This window comes from Apteryx mantelli, chromosome 4 (genome assembly GCF_036417845.1).
Source record: "Apteryx mantelli isolate bAptMan1 chromosome 4, bAptMan1.hap1, whole genome shotgun sequence".
Taxonomy (NCBI): Eukaryota; Metazoa; Chordata; class Aves; order Apterygiformes; family Apterygidae; genus Apteryx; species Apteryx mantelli.
The window spans coordinates 54,949,788-54,972,137 of NC_089981.1; the positions used below are offsets into that span (position 1 = coordinate 54,949,788).

Consider the following 22,350-nt stretch of genomic DNA (forward strand, 5'->3'; position numbering starts at 1 on the left):
CACAATTTCTCCTTTTTGTTAAGAACACTAACTCTGAAAGGATATCAGCAGGATAGCTAAGCATAGACAGGGCATCTGTAATATCTACTACCTGCTGGCTATGCACAGTCTGTACTCTTATCACCCTAAAATTTGAGTTTTCTTACTCAAAATACTCAAAAACTCAAATGTTTTCATATGGAGAAAATGAGCATTCAATTATTCTACAGTATTAGGGGGAGGGAGGGGAAGGGAAGAAAAAAAGGACTGTAGAATACCTACTGAAAACACAGATCCGATGTTTATGGGCAGATCTGCCCTGCAATCTTGCACATACAGAACATGTAAGTTGTGTTTTGCTTCAGAATTATAGAAATTAAAAAAGGAAAACTTCAGAAGTAATTGGAGGATATTTCCTTAGTTTACATAAAGAAAAAAGTAATCATCATATAGACATCTAAGTTTTTCTACTAAGATAAAATTTAATTGAATGTTCTTCAAATGAGACCGATTCCTTTGTAATCCCAGACAGTGAAGTCAGGGTACGTTTGTGACAAGTCCTCTCTGGTGACATTTTCCTATATTGTTATCTAGTGTCTTTGCCTTCTCTGTTTTAGTCAAAATATATCTGTCACTATTTTCATTATCATGAAAGTAAGTTTTATCACTGTCTCAAGTCACCAGCAGAAATTCTTCCTTGAAAACACAGAAGCAATATGAGATAGGGGATCTGAATCACACTACACACTTGATGAAAATAACTTCAAATACAGTACTTTATTCCTCAAGTGTTTACATCTATTAACAAAAGTCTCTCTCTTAAATCCTGAAAAATCTTTTTTTCAAATCTTGATCAAACAACACAATATTCAGCTAGATGCTCACTAAATGTGAATAAACACAAAAATGCTCACAAACATATATATGAAAAATTTTTACTTACAACAGAATTTTTTTAAATACTTTCTTCAAGACTGAAAAATACAAAATTTGAGAACAGGTTTAAAGCAATTATTTTCATGGTATTATTGCATCTTTTGATAAATTAATAACATACATTGTGACAACAGAAGACTAAGAAGAGGATACCTCTCTGAAATGTGGTGGTGCTTACTTTGCTTTTCTGCTACTGGTGTCACATTTTGGAATTATTTAAGAAAATCTGAAAAATTAAAACTAAAAAAACCCTAAAAATTAAAAAAAGCAAAAAATCTTCCACAAAACTCCTATTTAAATACCTATTTAAATTTCCATCTTTTACATGAGCTACAGAAGTATTATTGAAATACTGGAGTATTTTAAATTAATAACTAACTGGATTATTTTAAATTAATAACTAATTTAATGTTACAGCTTTGACTGAAAACTATTCTTGCCATTCCCTTGCCCACCAACTTGTTTCCGCTCCAGGGCCAGTGGTCTCGCTGAGTTGGTCATGACTTTGTGAGCTGTTCTACAGCATTAGGCAAAATCAAGCTCAAAAGCAAAAAACCCAAGTACTATGCTCTACGTGACACGAGTGCCTCTCCAGAACGACAGCAGAGGCTGACAACAACTTAGGCCTGAAACATGTGTAGAAGAAAATTAATAAAGAAACTGTATTGCTAGCAGCTGAGTGAAATGAAATCAGTGGAGGGCTTCATTATTTTAGGAGTTCGCATCCAAGCCAACACCTTCAAGCAAGGAAAACTCTCCTGCCCTTTTCTGTTAGGTACCTGCTGTGATCCTAAAGTATGGTTAAGGCCGTATCCTAAGCAGCATTCTCAAGCACACTATGATCAGAAAGGAAATAAGAACAGGAGAGAAACCTTTGAATTTTACCTAGATTGAAAGTTCAAACCAAAAGATTATTACAATTAATTAATAAAACCTGTCATAGGCTTTTTAAGGAGATAATCACCATTTGATTTTGAACAGAGCTTCAAATTTATGCATAAATTCACATGATGATTCACATGTCGCTAAAGGTGAAATAAGATCATTAAAGCATACCAAATACAGACCCTAACTGAAAATTAGTGAAGAAAGAATTTATAACTGTGAAACAAAAAAAACCCCCAAACAAATCCTGAAGTTCAACCTACAATTAAGCCTTCAGCTAAATACTGAGTGGAAGTGCTTCCAGGCTGCTGTGCACTGTAATCAACAGACACCGCTAAGTATATCAGATGCCTTCCTGAATCCCTTTGCAGTAGCCTGACCCTGAGCAACGCCATCAGGAGTACATACATGGTCATCATCTCCCTGCTCACAGCCGCCTCTGCACTCAGCAGCAGCCTGACACCTGGGAGCAGCTCTGAAGAGGCTGGACAAGAGAAAGGGTCTTTTATAGCTGGCAGCTCTGAATCTAAATCTTGCCTATGAGTATTCACAGCAGTAAGTAAATGAAATCTAAGTCCTCACGTAGATCCTCTTCTTCTAGAGTAATGTTGTCTATGAAGGTGGAGGCAACCATACCGAATCAGGAGAGTTTTAGGTTATCAAACTGGCTGGCAAAATAAAAGGGAAGACTCTCAAAGTTGCATTTGCACTTTTTCCAGAGAAATCAAGGAGCAAAGGCAACTGTTGTATAAACTGCTTTATCAGCTGGCAATTCCCAAATACAGAGCAGCAAAAAAAGATCCTAAAGAAGCTCAGTACAGGCATCTTATTATTTAACTTCTGCATCAGCCTTGACACAGAAACGAATAGGTAAGTGATCTACTACATGAATAGTTGCATAAGTTTTCTGCCCACAATGATCTTAAAATAATGCTTTTGAAACACCAATAAAATGGAAAATAGGTAAAATGAAAATAAACACTATCAAAACTCACCACGAATTTGATTTTATGGTACACACTCTGACCTTCAAATAGTCCCTGGTAGATTTATGAACGCACAAAACAAACTGGTTTTGTTAGATTCTGCAGAGTATGAATTCAGTATGTTACTTGTATGTGAAGTTCTGGAAGAATATGAAATCTAATTGAATTACTCTGATCAAAGCTTTAAGTATTTTAACATTCAATATCATAATTCTTTTACATGTCCCACATGGAAAATTAAATGAAGAGAAAAGCCCAAAAGCAGCATTCTAGAGTCCTTTAAAAATGTTTCTATCAGGTTCTTAGACCCCCTCCCCCCCAAAACAGTTTTTGGGGGAAACTGGGGCAGAGTGGTGCAACATGCAATAATTAGAGTGATCTGAACATTAAACAGTATTTTTTTTTAAAAAAGGGTTTTATTCAGTTTTCTGATGCTTATTTTAAATAAAATGACATGTAAAAAAACTCCACATGAGCAGTGTGAAAAACAAGGACTTCAGTCATCACATTTTAGTATAAAAGTTTTGTTCAGTTAACTAGAAGAATTCAATGACACCACCAGTTGGTCTAATGCAATGATTTATATGGTCATACTTAATTCTAACCTAAACCAAAATTAACATATCTAAATTCTTGATACCAGTAAACACCACCACTATGTTTTGCCAGTTACTGTGTCAGTATTTACAGTATTTTTAGTATCTTCGGTATCCTCCCCCTCCTCTTCCACCATAAGGATCGCCATAACCCCCCCTGCCGCCATAACCCCCCCTGCCGCCATAACCCCCACCACCACCTTGGAAGCCACCTCCACCTCTTCCACCATCTCTGAAACCACCACCACTGCCACCACCACCTCTTCCTCCCCTACTGCCTCCACTCCCCCAGCCACCCCTTCCGCCACCACCCCCACCTCCCCAGCCACCTCTTCCACCACCTTCTTGTCTTTTTTGCCAAGGAGGCATTTCAGGAGGAGGTGGTTCAATCTCTGTAGGTCTGCCTCCACGGTCAGGTACTCTCCCCATCAGAACCTACACAGAAAAATATGTAGTGTTTAGTTAAAAAAACAACCAACCAAAAAAACCCCAAAAAAACAACCAACCAAAAAACCGCATAACTTGAAGGGACACGGGGTTCTTCTCTTATGGACAAAGACACACTACCTACTCTTTACAGGAAATGTAGTCCTATCAGTTTGGGCTTTGACAGTAGGATTCCTAGTAACTTGCCACATGACAAAAGAACTCTAAAAGTGATCTCATTTTTTATCTGTAAAATTGAAATAACTACAGCTAGCTACCTCATAACACCTTCCTGAAATCTTTTTGAAGAAATACATGCATACAAAGTATAATTAGTATTGTAATAACTAGTATTGTAATATATAACCACTCATGATTCTACTTAAATTTCAGAAACAAGTTCAAACCTAATCAGGTGGCAGAAAATATAAACCAGCAAACTGATGTGCAATCTAGAATGAATGCCAGTTTGCCTTAGAGTAGAAATTATTGATACTGAGCAGAGCTGGATACTGAGTTGGAACAGAGAAAATACATAATACACTGCAGTAATACGTTCAAGTAAAGAAGTATCTTTGAGTTCGGTAGATATTACTCATTGTACAAAATGGGAGACTGTACTGGACAAAGTTAAACAAAACATCAAACTGAAGAACAAAGAGGTATCAAAGTAGGGTTTCTGTGGTTGTTTTCAGGTTTCTTAAATTTTCTGTGTGACAAGTGTTAGCTCATTCCCAGGCACTCCAATTAAAGTCCTCTCAAGAAAAAACATTCTCTGAGATCCTATAGTAATTAAGGAATTTCAGTAACTTTGAGAACAAAATGTATTAAAAGGACATCTAAATAGAGGCACAAAAACTTAGAAAGTCTGTAAATAAAGTATTAATAAAAGCAGACTTAGTCACTATCTGAATGATGAAACTCATCATTACTCACAAACTTCAGCTTTTATCATGCATAAGAAAGGAGTACAACATCGATTTATTACTGTGGCCAATCCAAATAATTTTATTTTGCAGCAAGAATGTCACTTCCGCAGAAACTTTTGTGATTTATAACATACTGATAAACCAGAGATGCTGGTTTACAACAAAAATATTTATGCTTTACTTAATCATTAGTATGCTCAGCATAACAGCTACAATGTTGATTATGAACAACATAATCCTGGCAACTGGTAGTTGAGGCACTGATACCAGCAAGACCTACACATACCCTTCAACTTCAGGTGTGTGCAGTTCCACTGAACTCAAGAGGTCACACACACACAAAAATAGTCATGAAGGTTTCTGTCAATTTGGGGTCTAAATTTGTAACATAAATACCAAAAATTAACAGGGATTCTAAATGTGTTAAGTATTGCATTTATCCATTAATCCTACCATGGAGTATAAACCAACTTGTGAGGTGACCCTGAAGCACAACTTCTTTCTCATTTCCTCTATTTTTACAGGGTATACTCTCACTGATATCTAGTAGCTCTAAGGAAAGAGAAGAGTTCTTAGGTCCTTCTGTTTTTGTGTTGATTAAGCAAAAGAAAGAACTATTTCTACTTAATTTTATGCTGAATGGAATCCCTTTGCTATGATAATCAAGATCACAAAGCAAAAGTGTCATTCTTCATCTTATCCGTGAATGGTATATTTGACCCATCTGGAGAAAGGATTAGAGCTCATCAGATTCTGCTATGAAAAAGCAGAGGGACACACCAAGCTGCCCAGAGATTAAACATTTATTAATCCTGGGGACTGGCTAGCTTAGCCCTGCTTTCTGAAACTGTTGTTTGAACAGAACAGCTCTGCAGAAAGAGGGGAAAAAAACAAACAAAAAAAACCCTCTGAACTCTGCCTTCTTCCTCCACTCTTCTTTCTCATCTAAAACTACTGTTTTATCCTGTTGCATGGCTGACTGCTTAACAAGATAAAAAAAGAAGTTGTTGCAATATTTACCAGAATGCTGCAAACTTACCTTTCTTAAAACATCGGGCATAACCAACTTGCAAAAAGGAACGAAAAAAGTAATTCTGGAATTACATTTCTGTCTTTGCTTAATATTGACAGGTCTGCAAACTTCCACATTCCTTTAATCACATTACAGAAAGAAAAAACATACCTTGTTGATAGCACAGACTGTATTTTCCCGTGTTGATCCACTGCTTGTTCTTATGATCTTTGATAAATCTTCTCGAGCAGCAAGAAGGTGAGCTAATGTAATAGTTGACTTTGGAGATAACGCATAGCGCTTGGGCTGATAGATTCGTGCTATGTCATCTGTTTTTACCTAAATGATAAAATCAAACATAACTTACTTGCTAGGCATACAACCTACAAACACACTTACTCTAAGTCATGAATTGGTCTCGTTAAGTTGCAATTTGAACACAGCGTGTAAAGTTTGAAAATCCAAGTTATCTTATAAAATATGGTGGAAGTTGTTACCAATTCTTTTCATACCAACTGAGCTACTGCACAAAAAATGCTGCTGATGATGTTTAATTGATGCTGCAGCCTAACACTATTACAACAGAAACTCACGTATTCACTGGAATCAAACATATCCTTTGATGTTTTCCAACATGTCTAAGGACTAACAATCCGAGTCCGAGCTGCTCTCTCAAGAGCTTTAAATAGCGATAGTTAATAAATCACTGCAAAGTATGAAGAAAATAGAACAGCTTCAAAGAAAGGTCAATTGGTGGGAGGGGGGAAAAAAATATATCAACAAAGCAAAATACTTACGCAAGCTATGAAAAACTGAGACTGAGAAGGGGAGAATATAATATTTTTCTGAACATTTTTCTGAACTCACTTTGATGCATTGTTTGTTTAACAAAAGAAGAAAAAAACTCCACTTTCTGGGAACATGCAGAATGATCTTCAGCGTAAATAAGCACTTGATCTTGGACGGATCAGAGAGGAGGTGCTGTTTCTTGCCATCACTGTTTTGCTAGGCAATTACTACACCATTTGCATATCCATTTAAACCTGCAAAACCTACCCCTTTGCGGGGCTGAACCAGTTAAAAAAAAACACTATCCAAACCAGAGTCAGATACCAATACCTATTTAATGAAAAACAAATAAAAAGGGAAAGCAAGTAAATAAATTTATAAAAGGACAATATGCCTCTTGGCTTATAAAAGTAAAATTATTTCTATTGCAAAATGATTTCAATCCCCAAACCCTTCTTGGAGAATTTGCAAACAAATATTTTTACATTAAAAATAGGAAAAAAGAGTAAAAATTATGTAATTTTGAATTCATACATAAAGAATATTTTAGTAACTGCATACTGTTTTGCAGTGATCTTTTTAAGACAGAAAAATGAATCATCTTACCATCTTTACTTACTATCTTTAGCATCATAAAAACCTCTTTAAACTATTGTTTTATTGTGCAAGTGTATACATGATTTTTAATGTCTTTTGAATGGAATAATATCAAGTGACTCAAGATTTTAGTTTATTTAAGCTAGAATAATCAATTAACATCAAATACATCTTAGAAGTACACTTTAAATTTGAAAATTCATATTTGTATTGATACAGCTGTAAGAAAATAATACATGCAGGGAAATCTCCTGGCATCTGCAAGTTAAATTCCCTGTCTTTTCCTCTCTTACAATATAAAAGCTTTCACAGTGGCAGTAGAAATTAAATATTCAACCGTTTTTTGTGTTTCTATCCAAATATACTTTAAAAGCAGCATAGCAGAATCTAGACTCACGTCTTCCAGTGACATTTAGTGAGCCACATGAAACAGATTGTCTGCACTTGTCAACACCACTTGTGACACCAGAAAGACTTTCAACAACCCATACTTTCAGTAAGCTTTCAAAGCTTTAAGACTTGTCCATCTTAAGCTTTCTTCGCAAGCCTTCTGTTGGAAGGAAAGTTGATCTTGCAGTTCATGGAGCAAAAACATCTGCCTTCAGCTTCCCACATATATATTCATCAAATTATAAACTTTTAGTACCGTATTTCACCACTTTGTAAGATAGAAACAATATACATTTCTAGCTCAGATATATCAGACTAGTTAACTCATTACTTTTTTTAAATACAGAGAGCCACAAAACAATACAAAATAAATTATTACATTTAAAATGACACCAGCAAACAAAATCCACAACAGCGATTTAGAAGTTTTAGCCACCTGAAGCATTACAAATAATTGTGTGTTTTTCTCATAAAAGCTGCTATTCAAGTGGCCTGTTCAACTGACCATTTGTTTACTCAGTAGCTTTGAACCTAAGGTAAGTGGTAGTCACTGTAACAATCTCACTGACTTTGTGGGCAGTCATTCTTTGCATCCACTCTCTCTATGTTATGGTCTAGTGTTTGTCTTCCTCTTTCATCTGCAAGAAAAATGCTCAAGCTTCTTTCTACTTTACTTGATTGGAGGTAGGTAGGTAAGCAAAAAAGGGGAGAGGGATAAACTTAAATTATCAAATGAAAAACCCAAACAGAGAAGGCTAAAATTTATACTTGTTTATAGGTTTGTTTACATGTTCACAAAAGATTTAATGACTGTGCCATCTAGTCAAATCCTTCCTTTTCCTCAATACCTAGGATTTGGATGTTACAACTGAGCATAAGAAACTGACTGGAAAGAAGATAGCTGTAATGGAAATGTTTCTACATGCTATGTATACTCAGTAAGAAGACCAAGAGAATTGTGGCAGACTCCCACCTACTGGAAACAAAAAATACAGCAAGCTTACCTTTGCTCTATCAGACCAGCCAAAAGACTGTACTGTCACATCTAGCCTCTTCATTAACATACGACGGCGACATTCATACTCACTTCGAAGAGCATCATTGATTTTTTCCAATCTTTCCTGCAGCGTTACAATAAAAAGCACAAATATTCAATTCTATAAAGACATACAAGTCAAGTGAAAATTAATCCTGTTCAGCAACTAAGATGGCTGTCCCCAGGTGACTATTAAAACTACATAAAATTAGGGGCAAATACAAATCAATAAAAATAGAGAGACATTTTCTTACCACTTGATCAGAATTCAGAGGTTTTGTTAGCAGTGACTTCCCCACATGGTTATTTTGAACTTTTGAGAGAATGTCCTTTATCTGAAACAAAACACATACTACTTCTCAGAAAACAAATGATATTTACACTTATTTTAGCACAATTTGCTGCAATCATAACTGGACTGAAAGCTAGGAGTTTCATTGCCAAATGACAGATAGGTTTCATTTAACATCATGTTCAAGACTTTTCTACTCACTCCAAACCAGCCTTGCTTATACTTCTTCCATTAGTTTCTCCCCCTCACTGTCTGGTGATGAAGTAGGCTTGCTCTTTCTGCCTTCCAAACTCCATTGCATCCTTCTCTTTCATTACAACAAGCTTCTACCTCCTATGCTTGAAGGAACTTCCTTCATCACTCTCCTTCAGTTCAGCTCTTTTACAAACATTACCATGAATGTCCACAGCATTCCTACGTGACTTTTGGGCAAATTGATTTTTTAGGTGCTGCATGTGTATTATTGTTCCTGCAAGTTTTGAACACAGTCTGATTGGGAGAAGAACTATATCTTCATTTGCTTTTATGAAGAATCAAAGGGAATCAAGTCGAACAAGACTAAAACTACAGTTAATTTTCATTTACATGTCACAAGGAAGGATTAAGGCGATGCATGAGCTACAGTAAAACCTGTAGCTAGAGAGCCATTAGTTACATTCACAAGGGGTAAGACTTCATGTAAGTATACAGGCATTTACATTACGATTTATCATAAAGATATGGTCCAAAGCTCACTCCTTCAGCTCAACCTATCAGAGTTGTCACAGCACTACATATTTTATAAATATTGTCTGCAGTGATCTCTGTGAAAACTCTGGACACAGAAATCAAATTCTACAGCATCTAGTTAGTCAATTAAAAAAGGTACTTGAACAGGAATATTTTATAAATTGACTCTCATATTTCATGTTGTTAATTATTTCTTTTTCCTTTTTTGCATGTGCCAAGAAGAGAACCTGATCTCTAATTTTGTGTGAAAAACAAGGTGTATATTTTTTCTTTACATCTCCTCTGGGAGGCACGCAGCAAGTTAAAAATACAATTACCCCAGCAAAACCATTTGAAGCCAACCATATCATGCAGTGAGCAAATTATGTCAAAATACTGTGGGTTTGACTCCAGCTGAAAGACAGCCTAGTAACTTGTCAAAAGTGACCATCCCATACTGTAATATTCCCTGTGCTATTCCACTTCATCCACATGAAAAAGGGGGCTACAATAAGAGTAGAAGTTCAGACCCTTCCATGTACCCTACTGACCTCTACACTCCCCTTTCTCTGATTATTCTTACTTCTTTGCAACCTTTGTTTTGTTTACAATAAGCCTTTCACAGTTCTCTAGAATGGAAGTTGCCCACATATAATCCTTATATACTCAGATTAGTAGAGAGCATAACACAATTTGATTTGTGCAACTTCTAAATCTAGCGAAATTCCTTTGATTTTATTAAAGCATGTTCATGATGCTTCTCATAGTCTACTTCAGAATTCGAATGTACTTAAGCACACACTATGTTTGAATTAAAAAAAAAAAAAATTCCTGAAGAGTCATAAACTGAAGTTCATCAACAATGTAAGAAGATCGGCACTAGAGATGAGGAATTCAGTAAGTAATTAGTACAGAAGAAGGAATAAACAGCAGATGAATTAAAAATTATATTGGGCAGAAAGCGTCCACTTGCATACCAAACTAAGATTAGAAATACAACCTCAAAGGATCTAATGAGTTGGAAGGAAGAAAATCAACAAAATGAACCTGGCTTCTGAAAAAAAAAACCAAAACAACCACACCTCGCAATATGCTTTATAGCTATTTAGTGAAAGAGGAAATCTGGAAACCCGTGGTGCTGAATATGATCTAGAGATCAGAATTAATGGAGGTTTGCTGGGGCAAGAGCAGCTAAGAGATAAATACAACAGTGGGCTCCACATATAAAAGCAATACATTTTGCAGGCACAGTCTGATCACAATTAAAACACCAAGGTCAGCACTGTGTACTCCTGACTACTGTAAGATGAAAAATGAAAAGAATTTTAGAGAGAATGATAAAGGAAGAAAAGTAGAGACTTACTCAATTGGAAAAAAATAAATCTAACATCATCAGAGAAAGAAATGAAATTTCTCCAATGAAAAGGCAAAGATAGCATATGTAACTGTTATATTTAGAGGAAGCTAGATAATGGGATGGTAACTTTGATGCCTAGAAAACACCATGCTTTATACGACACTTGACAAAACAAACAAAAAAAAACATCGGCCCACAACCACAGGAAACAGGAAGAACTAAATGAAAGAATCCTCTACTGACTGGCCAACTGCCCCAAATTTCTGCAACCTTTTTTTCCTACATTAAAGATTTTATCCCAGAAATAAGTTTATTAATCAAGGAACACTTAAGGAAGAATCTTTTCACTGATGAACTGGCCCAGGTTCATGCTTGTGAAGTCTGGATATGACTGCAAAGTCATATCCAGATTATTGCATCTCCATTAATGCTTTACTCCCTCATCTGCAACAGTTGGACTCTCGGGGCATATCCTGCAAGTATAATGGTGCAATAAGCTGAGAATTTACAGCAGAATACAACTGCAGAATACATTGTCCAGCCTTCTTGACTGACAGGGCTACGAGTGAAGAGCTTTGGTATACATCCCGTCTGCCAGAAAACAAGAATACCACTGATACAAGAATCCACGCTATAACCCATATTTCTAGCCATGACAGCTGTGCTAGATTAAGGAGGTAAAATGGAGGTTTTCCAAAAACAACAACAACAACAAAACAAAAAAAAAAAAACAGGAAGAAGTTGTATGTGTAGGTGGGAAAAACATTAGAAGTAATGCCCAGGTAAATGATCAGTGAAAACATATGCAAATTAAAAAAAATTATAACAGCAAAGTCACTCTAAAGTTCTTGTACAGCCAGTTGTAAAAGACAAGCCAACTAATTAAAAGCTAGGTGGAAAAGCATATATTTGTGTTATCAATTACACTGATAACATTAAATATTTACATGACTGCTTTGGAAGTTCATACCCTTTCTAAAAATAGTTCAGAAAACAAATTAGTTATTGGATTTGTTTTAGACAAAAATATTTGGATTTGGCTCCAAAACAAGCGGTATGAAAATATACAGTTAATCTATTTTTATCAACTAAATCATATCTTTACTTATTGAACATGTCATTTCTCATCTGTTTTTTTAAGTCCATGCCCCTTAAAAAATTCTTTTAATCTTTATCTTGTGATTCAGTTCCACATTCCATATATTATATATCTTTACCCTCTTTCAAAATAGAATAGTAATTTTTATGTTTTGCCACTTGCTCGGAGAAATATCATACATGCATGCATCTTCAGGACTCCTCAGATTTTGAAAAAAACTGACCCTGCAAGAGGAGTCATTATATTAATTAAACTGTCAACACTTTAAGGAAGGAACATTGTCCTTAGCCATAAGGTGTGACCCACATTCGCAGAAAGATCACCTGAAACCTTGAAGACAAAATATCTTAATCCATCCTCTGACTCTCTTCCATTTACCTGAAGCAGATTTTAATTTCAATATTTATCCAACTTTAAAGACATTTTTGCTTGCCCTTTATTTGTGTTATGTGCCTAGATGCTTAGGCACACAGACTGAACAGGACAGCTCTTCTGTCTTGATCCCCACAGCTACATTCTTAATTACCTGATGTACAAGCACCATTAAGGCTATAAAACTATCAAACACTGTAACGGTTAAAGACAACATGCCAATTTAAATTTGAACAAATCCTAGAAAATATCCCCAAATGTTTTTTTAACGATTGTCTTCTCATAATTCAGTTCAACTCTATTAATTTTGATTTAATTTTTTAGGTTTACAGTTTCCTTTCATTGTCTACTACTATGGGACTACTGTTTGCATTGTAGAAAACAGAATGCAAAGCAAGACTTGGGCAAAAACTCTTTCCAAGTGTTTCAAATAATATTAAATAGTATTAGAAAATCACTTTCTCTGTAACTAAGTGTGAAATTCACACTATCTTAACTGAAAAAAAGCTAGATGTGAGTAAGAGCTACAAAGCACAACACTGGTATAGATTTTTCTGAATCTTTGATCAGTGTTCATTTAGAAGTTACAGGGTTTTTTGGAACTAAATTTCTGTTTTCTTCCCAAAGGTAAGCTTCATAAATACACTTTACGGGAGAACAGTATCTTAAAAACAACTCAAAAATGACTATTACTTTTTCAGTGCTACAACATAAAATTAATTATATTTAGTGGTAGGAGGCTGTGACTCTATCAGTTCATCCCTCACATTTTCTTATATCATTGATAACCACTACCCCAGTTTATCACAGGAGATAAAAATTTAAAAGGTAGTTACAATGATGCATATTCAAAGTTTGACCTACTATAAAACTCAAAGTTTTAGTTGAATTAAAAAAGCGATCTTGATTTTATACTAGTCTTTAAAATAATCTGACAAATTATTAAAAACACAATCAACATTCTAATGTGCCATACCAAGAAACAATGTGTGATCTGTCCCTTTGGTAGACTGCTGCTGCATAGCCAAACTATTCTCAGAACTATTCCCACAGCTACTGACAATGCTGAAGATGCTAGACAGAGACAAAGAGTAGACATGTTGAAACACAGATACTTCTGCAAACTCAATAAAAATGATAGATTAGTATGTACATTTTTATTACAAATGATATAGTATAATACTAAAAGTCAACAGCACAATCTTACACAGAACCTAATTCAATCAGAAGAACAAGATATTTGGAAAATGAAAATCATTTTAAGTGAATTCTTACGGCACTCTATTTTATTGGTTTCTTGAACATTTTTTTCAATTGGTGGCATCACTGCTCTAACACAGCTACATCTACAAATGTACATGAATAACTCTGTAATATGTCAAAATAAACTTTGAACCTGTTCCATATGAAAGTAATGGATAAAGGACAATGGAACATACAGCAGAAATTCTACAAAATCTCTTGAGAGGCAGGAAAAAAAATCCTCAGTTTGTAAGGAATGAACGGGCAGAGAACAAACTGCACTTTTAACTCTCAGTGGCACAGAGATGAATGAACTAGTTTTGCCACTTTTCCACAACCTGAAGTGAGTACAAGTGGTATAATCACTGTGGAACTGACAGACCTGGAAAACGTTGCAAAACAGCTCAGACACACTCACAAAAGAGAACATGCTTTAGAGATTCTGGGTCTGCTCACTTCAGTACTTTATGAAAGTGGGTAAACCATAACAGTAATATCCTACATACCAATGCTGGCATGCGATCTTGTTTGAAAGAAAATCTTGAACTTTACAAAAGGCAGCAGAAATAAGGAATCTAGTAATTCACAGAAAACTTAGATTCAGTGTGTATGTGGAGGTGTCACACCAGTCAATTAAAAAGAAAAAAAAAGCAGAGCCCTTTTCACTCCAGCAAAGCAATCCCTTAGAGCTCTTAATTGCCTTCTGCATAAAACTGCAATGATGAGAGCCCATTTTGTACATTTCTTTTTTTTCAGATGCTATTCGCAGACCCAACCGCAATAGTAAGCTGAACCACAAAATGAACCTTGCTTATCTACCATCTCTCAAATAACTATTTTAAATGATATCCCTTTTATGACATAACTCAGACTCAAACCAATACCAAGTTTTAAGCTGTCATCAGGAAGCTATAGGCACTGTTTCAGTCAAAAACCAATCAAACAACCAACCCAAACCTACCCTGAAAATAGCTTCTTGCATTATGAAATACCAAGTGTCACAGTTTTTAGTAAAGTTAGAGTTAGAGGCATGTCCTCTGTTCTGATTTTTTTTTCCATTATTACACTGCACATTTTTCGTATGTACTCTGCTTCCAGTATCCTGGTAACTGTTACATCTTAAAATTTATTATTGGCGATAATTAAATTTTGAAATTGTTTGTTTCACATTGATTCAAAAGGCAGTAAAAATAAGTCTAAGAGGTATGTTGATCAATAAGAAAATGATATATTGAAACGATAAGGACTAGGTCAACATATACACTACAAAACTACACAATCGTAAAACAGGGACAATCCAACCTTTATCTTCCCATAGCATTCCTGACAAAACTAACAATTAGTTTAATGAAAGGCATTTTCAAATTCTACCCCTTAGTTTACATATACTCCAATTCTATAGTAAAACCAACAGTTGTGACGTAGTTCTCACTTCCAGGTGACCTCCAATTGTCTATTCCTAGGAAAGGGGAGATCTTTTAATGTTTTTCAGGTTTTTTGGGTTCTCACTTTCCATTGTAACATCTAGCATAGATTACTCGTGTAATCTATATATTTGGACAAAGTTAGAAGCGTATAGTATCTAGTTGCTTGAACACTTTCACAGTGACTTTTTTTTTTTTTTTAGTAACTGAGGTCTGCGGGTTGACCATGGAGCCCTTGCATCGTCTTCATTTTGAGAAGCAGAAAGAGAACAAAAAAAGAAACAACAAATAAGCCAAATTACTAGCTAGCCCTGATTACTTAGGTCATATCACTTATCAAATATTTTTGTGCATCTGCCCATGCTTGGATTTGCTTACTTCACTCATCTGACAGGCCCATCAGACCCTTGAAGAGGGGAAATACGCTGGAACACTTCAGCATTTGGGGATTTAAATGCACTGAATTCAACACAGGAATACTATACAGACTATGCAGAGAGACGAGCACTTCCATAAAGGGCAGCTTCATTTTCAGAGCTGAAACCAATTTTCCAAACTAGGAACTAGCTGCAACCCAGAGCAAAGCACAGTTTTGCCCACATTTTGCAAGGAAAAGCACTGGAAGCTACCTTATAGAACAGAAATAAAAAAGAAAAAATAAAAAACAAGATATTAGAATGGACTTCTGGGAACACAGTCTCCTGAGTGCTATGCAGCACAAAGGAATGGACAACACCTTTTGGTTACTAGTCCTGAATGTGCCAGCAGGAATTGGAGATTCCCATCTTAATGACAACAAGCTAATGAATGCAGTCAGCAGTCATGAGCCTTAACAAACAAGTAACTGATGGATGAAGATTATAAGGGAGATAATTTTGAATAGACTTCTCTTATTTTGTATTTTTTCCTGCAGTAAACAGTTACAGGAACGCCAGTCTGCAAAATCTGTATCTAAATAGCGTTAAACATCATTTGTTCCTGAAGGATTAAACAATAAAAATAAAAAGGACAGCGAATCCCTCACAGTCTGTAACCAAGCAACTTTGACATACTCTGGATGTCAGGTTTGGTCTTCTTGTCCTGTGATAGCAGAACTAGACTTCAGTTCCTTTAACATGGGATGAAACTAAGTCTGTTGGGTCCCTAACTCTAAGATAGATGCTTACAGAGATATCAGTTTCAGTACAGAAAGAAAACACAAAAGCCTGTACCTTCAGTTCCACATTGGCTAACAAGGCAGGAATATCAGATGACGATGACTTTGGTAGGCCCAGTGCATCACAAATAGCTTGTACTTCCTGATACATTTCATTGTGCTTTTCCAAGTGAGAGCCTTTAATTTGCTTGCTGCGCAAAATCTTTAAAGCTTGAAGTTCTGTACTTAGAAATACTAGAGACAAAAGCGCCATAATGGCAGATTTAGGGAAATTTGAACGTTTTTGTGCCCATACTCTCATAATAAAAACAGTAAGACCATGATAACAGGGGAACACTTTCTCAGTCCTCTCCTAGACAGGTCAGTTTCAGTTCCCCATTCTTTGTCTGAACTGACTCCCACCTATCTTCCTATCTTTAGTCTACACCTCGCACCCATCTGCTTAACCTACTGCCTTATCTAGTGCTTCCCCAGCCCCTTAGTTCCTTGACAGATCTAGTTCCACACTATAAGAGGTTCCTGCTGCTAGTCCACGCATTTCTTGTCAAATCTCAATTGTTTCCCACCACCATCTCTGAACATACTCTCTCTCCATACTCAGTCTCAACTGGTGCTCCTTTGTTCAGGTCCAGCTTAAACCTATACTTCACTCCTCTCAGTCCTGCTTTCAACATCTTCAAATCACGTAGCATTTTCTTTTAAGCTGCCAGGAAACCTCTCAAAAACAAGGGAAGCAAGGTCTCAGTTTCAACAGAACTGGAACTGGATCAAGAGGGAAATCAGGAGGCTCAGTAGATTGAAGCATCCATCACAAAAAAATTTTAGTTTTGCCTCTTCCATTTCTCCCCAACTGATCTGATGCATGCTCAGCTAGGTTGTAGTGATGTCACACTAGTGGTGCTTACTTAAACGAGCATAAAGAATTACTTAATGTAAATTCTAAAATAAGGATAGAGCATGCATGTAAATTCTAATAATATAAACAGGAAAAATGGTCATAACTTACAGAGCAGTTTAAGACAATCTTCTTTCTCTCTTAACCTGTCTTTAATGTCTCCAGATATAAGCGATGAATATGGACAAGACATTTCTTTCAAAAAGCCACTAATCTCAAGCTGGAAGCTCTCTATATCTTTATCACCTGTGGAAATAAGTAAATGCAAACTAATGGCTTTTTTACAAAGATCAAACTGTGACCTAATTTTCTTAATTTATCATTTAAGTTGCAAGCATCAATAGCCAGGGCAAACATTTACCACCCACCACCCTAATAACATTTTCTTTCAACTTAAAGATCAAGTTCTACATACAGACATTACTTTTAATAGCTGAGGCAACAATGTACTCATGCTTTAAACAAGAAGAGGATGCTACAGCAACCTCTGAAGAAATGAATGCAAATGTTTGGAACAAATCAGAAGTTCACACACAGCAGAAGGGGAACCAGTGCTTATTTCTTCTTCAAAACACCATTGTCAAGAGAACAGTTCTATGTCACAAAACAGTGGATTGATGTAATTAATTTTCAGATGAACAAGTTACAGAGGTTAGAATAACTGAACCCCACGCATGTGTCCATTTTTAATTTCAATGGTTGCTTTTTGTTTTACTACTTCATTGTGAAAACATAAGCGGGTATATTCAAATCATAAAATCTCATCCAAGTTCCTGCACTTCACAGGTAGCACTTAGAGCACTAATGAGCAAGTCACTACATGCAGTACTGAATTGCACTGGACTAACTAGCACAAAATACTAGGCAGAGATATTTTACTGAAATGTAAACCATCAAATACAGTTACATATTACAACCACTTATAGGATGTATGCAAGTACTTTCTATATATTTATGTAGTTCTAGAAAAACAAAAAGCAAGTGTTTTTTTGGAAAGAATCTTCACAAAACATAACCATAATGCAAGAACCATGTACATGATAGCATCAGTCTCAGGTTGGCTTTCTTTCAGCTATTTTACTTCTAAACTTCAACACTGTTTTTTAATATGAGCTGAACAATACGAGTCTGAATCCACTGAACAACCACTAAATAGTTTCAACACATTAACATTCATATACCATCTGTTGAAGTGATGCTCTCTTCCATATTACAAAGTGGCTTTATTTGGGAACCTAACCAAACACAAAGCTCCAAAAATTCTGGTGAAGACAATCCATTTTCTGCTGCTTTCTTCAGGGCTTCCTCCTCCAGCAAGGGACCTGTGTACCTGTATGCAGAGATAAACATTAGCAATAAGAAATGAGTCTAACAGAAAACATGCACATTTTCTAATCATTTTAATATAAGCTGCTTAGGAACTACATTAAGACAAAAAAAAAAAAAAAAAAACCTTTGTAAATTACTTTTGTCAATGAATGTGTAATTCAGAATTTTTAAGCATACCAGAAGATGAGAGGTGATTTATAAACAAACAAAAGGGGCTGTCAGAGAACAGGAGACAGGCATTTTCACAGATCACACGTATGTGAAAACAATAAATACACAGTTTCGGGTTTTCAACACATGCTAAACTGACCAGAAATCAAGTATTAATTCAAGTGTACAGTCAAACAATTTTCTTCACAACATTTTTAAACTACTGCCCTACAGTCTTGGTTAAAAAGCAGAACTGAAAATTAAACTAGCCTTTACACTAATCCTACTCTATTGCTTCTCTTATTCTCTCTCAACCTTGAGCACTGAAAACAGCTTTCATCCGTACAAAACCCCAAGCGAGCCCAGCCGCTGCCCCAGCGGTGGCAACCGCGCGCCGAGGCCGGGGCCGGGCACGGCGGGGCCGCGCGGGGCCTGCTCGCCCGCGGGGGGGACGGGTTGGGCGCCACCTCCGCAGAGGCCACAGGCGACCCCCCGCCGCCGCCGCCGGGCGCTCCCAGCCCCCCGGCGGCTCCCAGAGGCCGCTCCAGCATCACTGAACACAAGCGCCTGTGAACCCTCTGCAACGGTGAAATGCACAAGCGGCTGCTCTGGCGCCTACAAAACGGCACCGAAGCCGAGAAGCCGGAGGCAGGACCCGCGCCCGCCCTCCCGCGGGGAGAGGCCCGGCCCGGCCCCCGCCGCCCCCGGCCCGCTATCCCAGCGCCGCGCAGGGCCGGGAGCGCCGCCGCGGGCGCGGCGCAGCGCAGCGCGGCGGGCCGGGCCGCTGCGGCCGGCGGCGGCCTCCCCTCGCCCCCCCTGCGGCACAGCCCCGCCGCCGCCGCCGCCGGCGTGGCGGTCCCGCTCACCCCACGGCCTCCAGCGCGTCCAAGATGTCGCACTCCATCTTCGGGCCCGGCGCCAGCTCCTTCATGCCGCCGCCGCGCAGTGCGGCCCGCAGCGCCACGCTGTGTCCGCCTCAAACCGGCCCCCCGCAACCCGCTCCCCACCGCTGCGTTCCTGCGGCCGCGCCGCTCGGCCTCGGCCCCACTCCCGGCCCCGCCGCAGGCCCCGGCCCTCACGGCGCCCCGGAGAGGCGGCAGGGCGGCCTGCGCGGCTGAGCTGTAACCCGCTGTGCACACCAGCCCGCACTCCCCTCCCTCCCTCCCTAAAGGGTTCCCAAATCCTTTCACGCTCTCCCTGCAGATGTTTTTCCTGACCCTAGTGTTATAGGTAAACGCGACAAATTGACAACCACTCGGGCCAGGTTGCATAAATTCCAATTTAATAGAATAATTGAGCAAGTCACAAGTAAGCAAAACAGCGCTGGGCGGCCGGGGAGTCTCCTGCTCCACCAACGGCGCGCGCAATCCCCCGCTCACAGTCCCCTTATATGCCTGTAACTTCTGTGGTTGCGCCGGCTGTTGCTGGGGGGGGGTCGGGATGAAAGCTGGGGTCTTCCTCTGCGTTGTACGTGGTGCCCTTCAGGTCGCGCGCATACATTTCACAATACAATATCGCTCTGCTGGCTCAGTACAATCATTGTGGTGATGGCCCGTACTTAGCGCCTAGTTTCATCGTAAAATCACTTCCCGAGTTGATGTAACAAATTATCACCTATCACACTAGGGCAGTTTGTGTTGCCATTTTCTGGATGCGTCCCCAAACCATTGCCAGTTGCGGCAGCTTCAGAGAGGGATAAGCTGCCTTATCCATCACCTATTGTCCTTCAATAACAAGTCGTCTGGCAAAAGGTTGCAGCACGACCAGCCGCGGCCTGCTCGGGGTTTGCCACGCTCTGCTCGGGGCTGGTGCCGCTGGAGGCAACACGTGTCTGGGGGAGCAGCGCTGTTGCTCGCAGCCGCCCTCCCCTCCAGCCAAACCTCTGCCATCTCCGCAACTGGATTCAGAAAAGGTGTTTTTCCGGCTTGGACCTGTGCAGCGTTCCGGGGACGTGTCTGTGGGTTTCCTGACCTGTGAAATTCTGCTTGAGAGGCTACAGATCGTTAGGGCATCGCTAAGCAATGCCGCCAGGCCGCTGCTCGCAGCAAACAACTGATAACGTGCCTCCCGCCACCCTGACAGAGACTTCTGCCTTCCCGTCACTAGCAGCGTCGTTTCTCTATTGAGTACGTGGGTCTGCTGGGGATCAGGAACGACACATTGATAGCCGTTCTTTATAGATGCACTAGACACACTCAGCGGGATGGTGCTTTCCTTCACCACTGAAATTCTCTCTTGGTGGCAGGCTGGCCTACAGTACAGGCCTTGCACTAGAGCAACTTTCAGTATTCTTAAAACCCAGGCTGTTTACGATTATGCTATTTAGTTATGGAAGGCAGCTGGAATCGGTGGCCTGTGTTATACTGACATAAGTTTAGAGAGACCTAAATTTAAACTAAAAGCCAGATATTTTCCCTTTGCGCACAAACTGTCCCTGCTACAGGTTCACTCACAGCCACATCTGGTGAAACATCCCCCAAATTCCCCTAAAACATTACAGCAATAGGCTCCTATCCCTCCCATTAGTCAGAAGGAAAAATGTGTTTATTTTACCACTGATGTCTTACATAGGCCTGCAGAATATCCAGCAGATGAATCTGTGATGAAGATCTACAAAGAAATTGCAATCAGATGGAAGTATTTACAGCACAGATATTTCCAGTGAATGAAATCTCCATGATTTTTCAACTATTTTGAATTATTTCTAATCAGCAAAAGGCATGGCTTTATTGAGTGTGTTTAAGGACTGAACTTTATAAAGAATGGGAATCAGGACAGCCATGAGACCCTCCCACAAATACAGGCTGATATCTAGAAGTTAGAAAGACTGTTTATGGCCACCATTGGCAGAAGACCATCTTAACGTCTGATAGGCTTATGTCAACCATATGATGTGCATCAGTGCCAGTAGCTCAGCAGTCTCTTTCCAACACGTATCTGCATCTCACTCGCTGTGACTGAGCTTCAAAACAACTCTAGGTTTTTGTCAGAATTTCTTTTCTGCTAGTCTGCCAGTTAGCCATCTCACTGAGGAGTCAGGTAAGTCCCAGTGCTGGCGCAAGGAAGGAATAGAAATGCACAGACATAGATGCATAGATCAGTTTAAACTGTTACAAAATGGCATCCTATAAGAGCATGCAGCTGTAGCTATCTACACCTCTCTTAAATTGGAAAGTATTAGTTGAAAGCAAGGAGAAAGGAATTTTGGATTTAGGTCTTCTGCCAGTTCATATTAAATCTCTACAATTACAGGTTCATGTAATCTTTACCAAAAAACAAAATACATGACTCAATTCTCTACTAAAGTTAATCTAAGGTTAATCTCAACCACTTACCAAACTACTTGTATGAATGTGGCAGATCATTGTTATGCGATTGGAAATTGCTGGAGAAGTGCTCCCACTTCCAGGCTTGCAAGGAGGCATCAGGTGTTCTCGTAGTGCCTCGTGGGGAGGGGGGAAAGGGTCCTGCTTAAACCGCAGTAAGAGAGCTCACCTCCAGGTTGGCCCTGTCAACGAAGCACACTTGCGGTTGTACATTAGATGTACAATCTGTTCCTAGTAAAGAAAGTAAAACTGTCTACAGGTATAATAACTGCACGTTTCCAAAGATTCAGTTGTTTTGTTCTTTTAATACACATACCAGGATAAAAATCAGATCTCTTGAATTCAAATAAGAAAGAGGCAGTCTCTATTTAAATACAGAACAGGTACAAATAATTCATAGTACAAAGAAACATTTAGCAGACAATTATTGACCACTAGA

At 38.5% G+C, this 22,350-nt stretch overlaps 1 protein-coding gene across 2 annotated transcripts; it reads right to left on the minus strand.

The window, feature by feature from the left end:
- Positions 1–610: 610 nt before the first annotated feature.
- On the minus strand, positions 611–19,608 carry FAM98B (family with sequence similarity 98 member B). Of its 2 annotated transcripts, XM_067296645.1 has the most exons (9): positions 19,452–19,607; positions 18,288–18,436; positions 17,218–17,352; positions 16,267–16,445; positions 8,816–8,896; positions 8,530–8,646; positions 5,921–6,088; positions 3,724–3,817; positions 611–2,926 (listed from the first exon to the last, which is right to left on the minus strand). In XM_067296645.1, exons 1-9 carry the CDS (start codon positions 19,514–19,516, stop codon positions 2,901–2,903), a joined length of 1,014 nt encoding a protein of 337 aa, XP_067152746.1. In that variant the 5' UTR covers positions 19,517–19,607; the 3' UTR covers positions 611–2,900. The 2 variants fall into 2 exon arrangements, with proteins under 2 accessions (XP_067152746.1, XP_067152745.1); XM_067296644.1 differs by lacking the exon at positions 611–2,926 and having other exon boundaries at positions 2,952–3,817; positions 19,452–19,608.
- Between the last annotated feature and the right edge of the window lie 2,742 nt (positions 19,609–22,350).